At 36.3% G+C, this 11,865-nt stretch overlaps 1 protein-coding gene across 1 annotated transcript in view; it reads left to right on the forward strand.

The window, feature by feature from the left end:
• The first annotated feature begins 4,068 nt into the window (after nucleotides 1-4,068).
• LOC107582862 (serine protease 30-like) overlaps nucleotides 4,069-11,865 on the forward strand; it is a 12,822-nt gene continuing 5,025 nt past the window's right edge. The window contains exons 1-2 of the mRNA XM_016268878.1: nucleotides 4,069-4,123; nucleotides 10,562-10,582. Coding sequence (XP_016124364.1) covers nucleotides 4,069-4,123; nucleotides 10,562-10,582 — 76 coding nt within the window. The remainder of the gene's footprint in view (nucleotides 4,124-10,561; nucleotides 10,583-11,865) is intronic.

The following is an 11,865-nucleotide window of genomic DNA, read 5'->3' on the forward strand; positions in this document are numbered from 1 at the left end:
TTCAATGATGAACTGTCTTTAACTGAAAATTTAGTGTTTACTATTGTCATTTTGCATTATTGACACTATTTTCCTAATTAATGCTGTTCAGTTGCTTTGTCACAATCTGTATTGTTAAAAGCGCTATATAAATAAAGGTGACTTGACTTGACTTGACCACGTCCAGGTCAGATCGGACAACATGACGATGGTAGCCTATATCAACCACCAAGGTGGTCTCAGGTCACGTTCCCTTTACAGGAAGGCTCGACGCCTCCTACTTTGGGCACAGAGCAAACTCCGCTCAATTAGAGCGGTTCATGTGCCGGGCAGCCTGAACCTTGGCGCAGATATGCTGTCCAGAGGCAATGTAGCTCCGGGAAAATAAACACTACATCTTCAGACGATTCAGGAAATCTGGTCTGTCTTCAGGAGGGCAGAGGTCGACCTCTTCGCCTCAGAAGACAACTCTCACTGCCTGCCTGATTTCTCCATGCAGCAAGATGCGCTGCCCTATGATTGGCTCAGCTCTTGCCTGAACGCCTTCCCCCGATTGCCCTGCTTCCTCAGGTCATCAGACGGGTCAGGGAAGTCGTTTGCTCAGTCCCCCTGTTGGCCCCACTTTAGAAAAACCAAACTTGGTTCCCCAAGTTAGTGCAGCTGTCACCAGCTGCCCCATGGCCGATACCATTACGGAGGGACCTTCTCTCACAGACGAATCATTCCCTCAAAGCTGGACAGTCAATCGGCAGAAACGACTTGGTCATTAATTTCTTGAAGGGTGCCCGGTTATTGAATCCTCCTCATCTGGGACTTGTCCATAGTCCTGAGGGCCCTTCCCTTTGAGCCGCACAGATTTTGTCTATTTAATCTGCCTATTTCTCCCCAAGGGTTGAAATGGTTATATCTGCAGTCCTCAGCTGTGCTTGGGACTCAGTTTGGCTCATGTTCTTTAGGGGTCCTTAACCCTCTGGGGTCCGAGGGTGTTTTGGGGTCTGGAAAAGTTTTGACATGCCCTGACATTTGTGCTTTTTTCCATGACCAAGTGGGCTGCTTTGCTTTGGCTCTCTTTGCAACAGGTTCTTTTACACTGTTATTCTCACATCTGAAATAAAAAAGCAAGCATGCTGTTTACACAAACTACATTATTAACATTATTATGATGTTCACTGATACTAGTATTAATTTATCGAAACGAACACAGTTACCTCATAGCAAACATATTTTACCATGCAGTAAATAAATCAAATGAAGTAACATCTGTAAAATAGTGAATGCACACTTACTCTAAGATTCTGAATGGAGTTGAAAACTGAACGAGTACCCCCTTACTGTGAGAGATGCAGTTGAAGGCAAGAGTGGTGTATTCAGTCCTAAAATAATTTTATAAACAATTGTAAGCATTTTTTCCCCACAGTAGCTTAGTATAGTATGCATACTTAATGAGAAAACAAAATGCCAATAACAAAGAAACTACATTTTAACGCTATCAACCACAAATAATATTACCATATAGTCTAGGCTTAATAAAAGTACAATTACTATACTGTGCACTTACTCAGTATGATTTTCCAGCGAACTCAAAACTGAACGACACGTGTGCCTTTCTTGTGCAATTATGCCAGTGATGCAGCCACAGTCCTAAACGAAAATGTAAACAGTTGTTAGCAATTACCAGAAGATGCATAGCTGATAAATAAATTGCATCACTGATAAGAAAGGACGCGCGTATATGTATGTCGATGCATCACTTATTTACAGCTTACTAGATACGTTTACACATCAAACGATCGCGAACGCCAATGACAGAGTATAAAACATTCAACATATTTGTGGTGTAGTGTTATATGCATTTATGATGTAATTGCATATTGACCCCACTAGAGGGCCACCTAGGGATGGACTGTGGGGGGTTACTGGATGAACGAGTAAGACTGTACCAGGCATGAGCGGGTTAGCAGCAGGAGCTGCTGGTGTTCTGTAATAAACATGTGGTTCTGAGTTATAACTCTCCGTGCACGTAGTCTATTGGATACACTGCACTAGAAGAGACATTACAATATTAACATTATAACTCACATTACTTTTATATCGTTGCTGTCTATTTTATAGAACATAAAAAAAATTCCTTGCGTTGTGAGACATATATGCAGTGAATGAAAATTCATAATGTTTCACTTGATTATACATTTAATCAGGAATCATGGTTTGGAAAAAGTAACTAGTACAATATGTACAAGTTATGTCACAGTAACACAATAGCAACTAATGCAAGTAGGCTAATAAAAAATACTTACTATATCCTTCACTGAATATCACGCCGGCGCGTTCTTCTGAGAAGAAGAAGTTCTTCTGGACAACCATTTTTGCATGCCTGTCTATATTTAGATAGAAAAAATGCATGCATTTAGCAGACGCTTTTATCCAAAGCGACTTACAGTGCATTCAGGCTATACGTTATTTACCAGAATGTGTTCAAAACGAGATGAGCCAAGATCGTATAACGTCGTCAATGAAGCAGGACGACAGTTCCGCCGCAACAGGCGCCACCTGAGGAAAACAATTCACAAGCCCACATTGAACATTTGATCCTGGTGTAACCCGCAGTACCACGGGCAAAAGTCGAAGAAGAATCGGAGAAGCGTTATAGCCATGACGGCGGCAAATAAATATCAAATCATTAAATTATTTAAAACTACGAAAAGGAGACAACAACGGAACAGGAGAAGATGGCATTCTTTCAGTCTCCACAAGGACCACGGCAGATCAACATTGTTTGTTGCGGACAACTACTGATGTATAATGCTATGTAGTATAATAAATGATAAGACATTTGTTCTTTGCTTTGTTTTATTTTATATAAGAAGGTGTAACATTAAAGTGCACATAAACACACACAAAACTCAAGTACATACGGCGGGAGGGGTTCTAGCAGACCAATCACAGCGCTTGCGGTTCGCGTAGAATTGACGTGCTGTTAGATTTTTGGAGAGGTGCACGTCAGGCTACGGCGTAGGGTGTTTCAAAAATAATTCTACACCTGCGAAACATTCACTAAAGTAAAATGTGTGACAACTCCTGTCTCCTCTATACACTTTGTGCTAAGCAGCCACATGGGATGGCCATGTGTTTGAAACTGAATGTATCAAGTGATGAATTAATGCCAGTAAGGGGCATTCTGGATACTGGAAGCAGTGTTGAAATGTTATAGCTAGGTGGGTACTTGAATTACTTACAGGATAGCAGTACAAACAATGTGTTACAGATAAACTCGTATATATAAAGCTCTACTAAAGACAGAATTATTTGCTTGACCTGCCATTACACTTCTGCTGTGAAGGAAACAAGAGCATGATGATGCTGAGTTTAGCTGTATGTGTTGCAGGAGTCATACTGCTGAACATAGCAGGTATATTTATGTGTGTAGGCTATGGCGTAGGTTCGATGCAGAAGTATAAATTGGGCTTTAGTCTTTGTCCATTCACCGTCATGTTTAGCTTGCTCTTAGATGTTTGTGAGTTATCTGTCTCCTGGTTATTCTCTTGAGTTGAAGTTGGAATTAAAGATTGTGTGCTGGATTACTCCTGTGTCGTGCGCTTGTCTCCTTAGAGCACAATACCTGTGACAGTTTAAATGTTATAAATGTATACAGTTTATTGGCCCATTACTGGGGCATGTTGTCACATAATGTGAATGAGTTTTTAATGAACAATAACTTCTTTCTTGGGCAATAATGGTGACAATTTTAAATAAATGGTATGTGCATTTAAAGAAATTGACTTTCAAAAATAATTCTACACCTGCGAAACATTCACTAAAGTAAAATGTGTGATAACTCCTGTCTCCTCTATACACTTTGTACTAAGCAGTCACATGGGATGGCCATGTGTTTGAAACTGAATGTATCAAGTGATGAATTAATGCATGAATACATTTTTTTATAGCTAGGTGTGTACTTGAATTACTTACAGGATAGCAGTACAAACAATGTATCACAGATAAACTCGTATATATAAAGCTCTACTAAAGAATTATTTACTTGACCTGCCATTACACTTCTGCTGTGAAGGAAACAAGAGCATAATGATGATGATGCTGCGTTTAGCTGTATGCGTTGCAGGAGTCATGCTGCTGAACATAGCAGGTATATTTATTTATATATTTATGTGTGTGTGTGTGTATGTGTATATATATATATATATATATATATATATATATATATATATATATATAAACAGTCAAACCAAAAATGATTCAGACACCAGATATAATTTTTGATATTTTTTTACTAGTGGGTGTAGGACACTATAGTTCATTTATGTAAGTGAGGATAGCAAAATAAATTAAACTGTGACATTGTGTGTGTGTATATATATATATATATATATATATATATATATATATATATATATATATATATATATATATATAAACAGTCAAACCAAAAATGATTCAGACACCAGATATAATTTTTGATATTTTTTTACTAGTGGGTGTAGGACACTATAGTTCATTTATGTAAGTGAGGATAGCAAAATAAATTAAACTGTGACATATTATGCCCAAAGATTTTCATACAGTATAAAAATTTGGGACCATAAATTATTCAGACACTTTGACATGACCATGTTTTGCTGAATTGTTATCTGACATTATCAAGATGAATTTGTTCTGACACATTTTAACTCTGTGTTCTTGTCATATTGTATTACCATTTTCTAAACTATAGCGAATAAACTGTGATAATGTGTGAAATGTTGAAGGTGTCTGAATAAACTGTGGTTTGATATACTACGGGTCAAAAGTTTGGGATCAGAACGATTTTTAATGTTTTTTTAAAGGAGTTTCTTATGCTAATTAAGGCTGCATTTATTTGATCAAAAATACAGGGAAAAAATAATATTGTGAAATATTATTATGATGTAAAATAATGAGGCCCAGGCCCATATGCAAAAAAAATTGTATGGGCCCTCCCCAAACGTTATTGGCTCCAACTTGGTTAACTTATTGTTGATTTTTCTGAAGTGATTAACATTACGTGAATTCACAAGCTGTTTTATTTATGGTATAAATGCTTGGAAATAATATTTAACGTTTTCAAGTCCAGTCATCATTTGTAGCACGCAAGCCACCCAATAATCGCAATAAGCTTTGTGCTTTGTTTCTTATATTAAAACACAAAGTGTCAGCCTTCTGTCAAATTTATAATACAATACTACAAACAATAAATGTTTTTACACGTATAAATTTGTAGTGAGATAACTATATTCGTCTCAGTTCAAGCAGCATGTGAATCAATATTTTCCTCTTTAATATTTGCAGCACGAAATAAACATGAATAAATATTCGAATGCATGTTGAAAAAATCTGAACAATTTAATACAAACGAATGTTTCATGAAATCGATCAATTAGAGTTTCAAAAAACATCAATAAGTAGGGTTGGGTATCGGTTTTTGTTTTTCGATACAGGAGACAAATCGATACTTTTAAAACAGTTCCGGTGCCTGAACCGATACTTCTTAATAAATAAATAAAAAATCCCCCCAAAAATGATGGATTGGCCATTAGAATAGAAATAGTATAGAGAGTGCAAATGTTAGAGGGTCAAGTTTTTTAATAAAAAAAAACAAGCAGATCAAATTAGAAGTAGCATTAGAATAGAGAGTGCTAGAGTTAGAGGGTCAAATGCAGATTAAAGAGATGTGTTTTCAGCTGTTTCTTGAAAATATTAAGGACTCAGCTGCTTGGATTGAGCTGGGCAGGTCATTCCACCAGGAGGGAACAGTTAATGCAGAAGTCCATGAAAGTTTTATCATAGGTGGAATGCAAAATGTTTCAATACAAGCATTTCAGTCAAATGTAATTTATGCAATATTTCAAACCTTTAACCCACTTGGGAAAAATCAACCCATGGCAACAGTTTAAAAGTAGCTCAATTCTGTGGAAAAATGTGGACTTGGCAACCCTCCAACAAAAGCTACCGGAGTCGGCTCTGACTGATCACAGGTCGAGAATAAGGAGAGATGACTGACAAGACCATGCTGGAGTATTTGCTGCTTAACAGATCCTGAGCTCATTGACAAATATCTTACACAGAGTGCGTGTGATCGCGAAATCGAAAGTGAAAGTAAACAGGGCAAACGCTCATTCAAAGATTTTTAAATACACCGCATCCTGAGAGCGGCTCCCTGATGCGCCAAAATTATACACAATATTAGAATGTTTGAAGGACTGGACAAGAAAATCGTGGCAGCAATGGTCAGAGATTCAGCGAAAGTGGGATTAAGAAAACAGCCGAATCCTGACCGCAAACTATCTTTACTGCAGTCGAATACCGGACATTTTGGGCAAAAGATATTCCCGGCAAAAGATAAATCCCGGCCGAAGAAATAATTTTTTATTTTGTTGGACAGCAGGTTTAGAAATGTGAATACAAGGGAGGTTTAGCTTTAAGCATTGTAATTTAAGCATGTTTAGCTTAGTTAACGGAAGGCTATACCTGCTGCCATCAGAGCAAGTGAAATTACTGCATTCACACGCTCCTCGGATGCTCTCATTTCCCGAGTTGTGCTTTTAAGTCGGAATGTGAAAACAACATGGACACTCTCGTTACTACAAAGATGTGTTGGATTTGTATTATTAGAGCTTTCCGACTTGAGTTCACATGCATTTTCTCAGTCGGGAAATTATTTTTCACGTGCGGTGCCAGTGATGATGCTTCTTACGTCCGTTTCGGAGAACCAGAGGACAAATATTTCAATCAATCGCTCAGGCATGGCACCGAAATGAGGCACCGAAATCTGCGTTCGGATTTGGTTCTAGTGCATACCGGTTACATAGGTACCGGTGCCATATTGGTACCAGGTTTCGGTACTCAACCCTATCAATCACAGCTTGGGCCAGAGCCTTTGAACTCGGTAAAGCCGCATTTATGACAGCCACAGTCTAATAGATTAGCCCGGTTGGATGCCACAGACTTTTTATTTAATTTTATTTATTTATAAATTTTATTTATTTATACATTTTTTGGTGGAGTATAGGTGGAATTCTCACATTAACTTCACGCAATAGGCCTATAACCTGATTTTATTATCGTAATTTTGACTTTATTCTTAAAAGATTGACGTTAATCTTACTTTTCAACATGGTACTAAAATGCCGCCGTAGGCTATTTGTACTGCATGCAAACACAATCTTGGCACAGAAGCCCAAAAAACAAAAACAAACAATAAATAAATAAATAAAATACTAAGGAGATATTTGAATTATTTATTAATGAACTAGTATTATCTGAGTCAGTGTCACAAGATGAAGTTGACGATCCTGACTCGCCATCTCCTCAGGATGTGCGCCTTTAGAGAGAAATACATCTTTACGAATTAGCCTACATAATTAAAGTGTTTTTGTTTTCTATTTGAATTATTTAGTTTCAAAGTATTTAAAACATTCTATTAGATATATTTATCATGTCTGTGAGGAGGCAAGTATTCGCTGAGTTTCGGTTCATCATTGTGAAGCTCTCCTGCTCAAGACCAAGACGATAGAAAGAGCATCCTGTTTGTTTTCCTTAATTATTTTACAAAAGCACAGGTTTTTGTTGATATTGTTTGTGAGTGCACACAAATAAAAGTAGACCCTTTACAATTCTGAATGATGTATTACGCTTACCTTTATGAGCAAAAATGACAGCGTATATGTTAAGTTTCCACACTTAAGAAAAAATGCAAGTGAGTGCGCTGGCGCCTCCATGTTCTGCAGAGCGCGCTTCAGCTTCCACTCTCCACACAAACGACTGTAAATGTGTCTAACAGCACACATTTACCTATGTTAAATTTTTTAATTAATATTGTGAATTGCATGAAGTGTTTTATGTCTATAGATTTTATTTTAGGCAAGTCATGTTGATTTGAGAAGGCTAAATTGAACAAACATATATGCTCAACTCAGTCCGCCACTGGCCGCTTGGTCGTTACTTTAAAAAAAACAACAACAACTTGAATTTAACAAACATAAAATGTTCCAAACATATTTCTAAATTAACTTAATAAAGAAACGAAAAGAACTATAACCACTTTGCCATTAAAAAACAAAACTGGACTAGCCTATTTGCTGCAACAGCAGCTGTGTAAATGGGAAGAAAGAGAGAGAGAGAAAAAAGACACGGGCTCGGGTCAGACTCAGTCCGAGAATATTCTGATAAGCTGTCGGAAGGGCCGGGCCCGTGCAGGGCTCTGTTCATTCCCTCGTTTCAATTAAAGGTTCCCCCTCGGCTTGGCGGGCCCACAATACTCTCAGGCCCATATGCACCTGCATACCCTGCATACAAGACGCTACGCCCCTGTGAAGAATACATTGAATATAATGCAATATGTTTGAATTTAATGAAAGGAATTGGGGCTGTTAAGCTCCATCATTATAATCACTGTTTTGCTTTAGTAACAGTTTCATATTGAATCTAAAGGGCTAATCTATTAGACTGTGGCTGTCATAAATGCGGCTTTACCGAGTTCAAAGGCTCTGGCCCAAGCTGTGATATAAACGAAACGCTATTGGCTATTTAAAAAGGGGGCGGGGCTGCTCGATATGTCCCACCCCGTCTTCCTGTTTCAGTTGAAATTACGTCACCACATAGCATAACGCTGCGTGTTTCAAGGCATTTCAGTGGACCTTTAAGGTTCAGTTATCTTAAATGTTTATAATCAACATGGTTATATATATATAAAACTAATTTTGATGAGTTAAAGTAAAATGTAAAAACCTAATTGACTTACTGATCCTATTTTTAACAGAGAGATCTCGGTTCATTAGAGTTCATGAGAGAAGTGATGAATGAAACGTTTAAAGTAACCATCGCAGTGATTATCAGATCAGTGGAGTTAAGCATAAACATGTTGTCGAACATTTATCGAACTCTTGTTATCATTTTATTGTGGAAAAATAATATAATATCAATAATAATTGTTATCATTTTATCGGCCAGCCCTATCGTACGACTTTGGACATGTGGGATTTAGTGCAAGAGTCACTACTTTTATGATATAGGCTATTTATGATACACTGTAAAAACGTGCCAATGTTTCTGGCATTACCAAAGTCATTTTGGTGATTGTGTAAATCATATCCTTCTGGGACCCAGGCATAGACTTTTGTCCTCTGTAGAGGACATTAGCTATATTTTAGTGAATTTCTCTTGAGACTATACATAGTTATAAGCCTGGATGTCCTGTAGAGAGCACAGTCAGGGCTTTTTAGAGATATTAAATGTTTGGATGTTTAATCGTAAACACTCCCTACATGGTCTTTAAATGTGACTGATATTGACAGAATGATCAAATTTAGCACTCTTAGGGAAATATGATAATGTTTTGTAATTATCATTTAAATCTGGCTAATTTTCAAGTTGTTTGTCGTAAATAAACATCACATAAAAATGTTATGGGGTTTTAAATAGGAATATGACTTTTTGTTACGAAAAAAAAGGCGCAATTTTCATACATTTCTTCTGTAGAGGACACCAGGACAAACATCATGTAAATCAGGCATTTTGAGGAGACACAAGAAGTCAATAGGGAAATAAATAATAGATCAATATTCCTTTTGCCACGTTATTACTCCCATTATTACACTTCTTTTTTCATTATGGTTTGCCCCAAGAACACATTAATGCAAATTAGATGCAATGTATGGATACATTGTATAGAATGGGAATATCAATTTATGGACATTTTACGCACATATTGCATAAAGTACAGTAGTATATCAAATCATTCTGTTATATCTTTCATAACCTAGTTGAGAATCATCTTTGCACAATAGCCTGAAACCTAAAAACTGATTGGCGAATGAAGAAATAAAACATTGTTTTTGCCTGTACATGCCTTTTTGTGTCTATTTTTTTTTTTGAATAACTTAGTCCTGACGTCCTCTAGAAAGGACAAAGAATAAAATATGAATAAAATATCTATACATTGCTCCAAAAAATTTAATGGCATAACATTTTTTTATTAATTCACAAAACTTATTAATAATTAATAAATAAAAATAATTTATCTGGTTCTCAGGACTTTCCTGATCTATGACCTACACAACATAAAATGTAAAAAACAACACCCTGATGTTCAGAACTGAGAACAAAAACAAGATAACTATTTAAATAAAAATGCAATCAAATGTGATGCGTCATGAATGTTCTTTTACTGTTTAACCATCAATTACAGGGTGATTCATATTTTTACTAACAACAACAGATCATTTTAAGAATACTGTAAAACTGTGCATTGTTGAAAACAATATAGATTTTAATTCATACATTTACTTACAAAATCCATAAACATTAGATTACATATTTTACAGTAAAAGTAAATGTTTTTTCCCATTAAATCTAATAATATTTTTTCCACCCCATGGTAATATAACTTACAGTTAACCACATAACAGGTTTTTACTGTGTTTTCATTCTTTTCCTTGTTTTACAGTGTACTTTATACTGCTTTTGTGTAATCTCTTTCACTTCACTTTAAACATCGCTAATCCATTTAGCATCTAATTATTTGTTTTTCTTCTTCTTTTTCTCAACATAGGCTCATTCTGCCAGTTAAATGGTAAGTTTCTGCACTTAATGATGTACAAATGCATGTTCAATGAGAAAGAGATATACGGTATGGAAGCATATAGGTAGCGAAATTTTATTTTGCAATGCAATATGCAAAATGGCAACGCAATATTCAAAATGGCAATGTATTTCTGTATTTAAATTTACATTTTCATTACCCATACGTGCAAAGTTTGGTGCAAAAGGAAAATTAAATTATATAATTTACATTTGCCATTTCTAGCAGTAGTCTTAATATGTAAATTGCATGCAAATTTGAACGCTTTATAAGTTGCGAAATGAAAATGTATAACACAAATTTATTTGATATGTGTAACATGTCCAAGCAGAAATGGTAGCAAAATGATAATTTAAATGCTATTTGTCTTAAATGCATTTAGACTAACAGTTAGAACACTTAGGATTGCATTTTCATCTTGACGCCGTGGGATATTTGTAGCAAAATTCAGTGCGGCTTTGAAAATGCATTCCGAGCTGACCACGCCCACCCTCCATCAATCATTACTTCAAGGTCGGGATTGGCGGAAGCATGTTACGTTTGGATCATTTGAAACATGACGGCTGGAGATCTGACAAGATCGTTGAATTCACTGGCAGATGAAGTGGAGCGTGAACAGAGAAATATATAAAGCATATTCCATGCTGCTAAAATCAAACGTTCGAACGAACGACCGACCGACCGATCGAATTCATTTCAAACAATTTTTTTGTATAAATAATTAATTTAAATTAATGTTTCTAATAGACACATTTATAACAGAACCTCAAGTAAACTAAATGTTATTTTGTTTAGTCATATACAGGTGGGAGCTTTTAAAATGTATTACTCAGAACGACTTATTAGCCTACAACACCTTTAAAGACTTATTCAGGGAAGTTTTAAATACTTATTCAGCGAAGTACAGCAGGATGCAGGAAATGGTTGAGTATTATTTTACGTATAAAAATATCATTATTGTAATGTCCATTTATAGTATTTACACAGCAGCTTGGCTCCTTAAATGTTTAAACACCAGCTAATTTCAAGACGCTGGTGTCACGTGGGTCACCCGCAGTGTAAGCTCAAAACGTTCGGTTTGTCGGTCATTCGAACGTTTGATTTTAGCATGGAATACGCTTCATATATTTCTCTGTTCACGCTCCACTTCATCTGCCAGTGAATTCAACGATCTTATCAGATCAAACGTAACACGCTTCCGCCAATCCCTGCCTTGAAGCAATGATTGACGGAGGGTGGGCGTGGTCAGCTCGGAATGCATTTTCAAATAGAAT

This window comes from Sinocyclocheilus grahami, unplaced genomic scaffold (assembly GCF_001515645.1).
Source record: "Sinocyclocheilus grahami isolate Dianchi unplaced genomic scaffold, SAMN03320097.WGS_v1.1 scaffold48.1, whole genome shotgun sequence".
Taxonomy (NCBI): domain Eukaryota; kingdom Metazoa; phylum Chordata; class Actinopteri; order Cypriniformes; family Cyprinidae; genus Sinocyclocheilus; species Sinocyclocheilus grahami.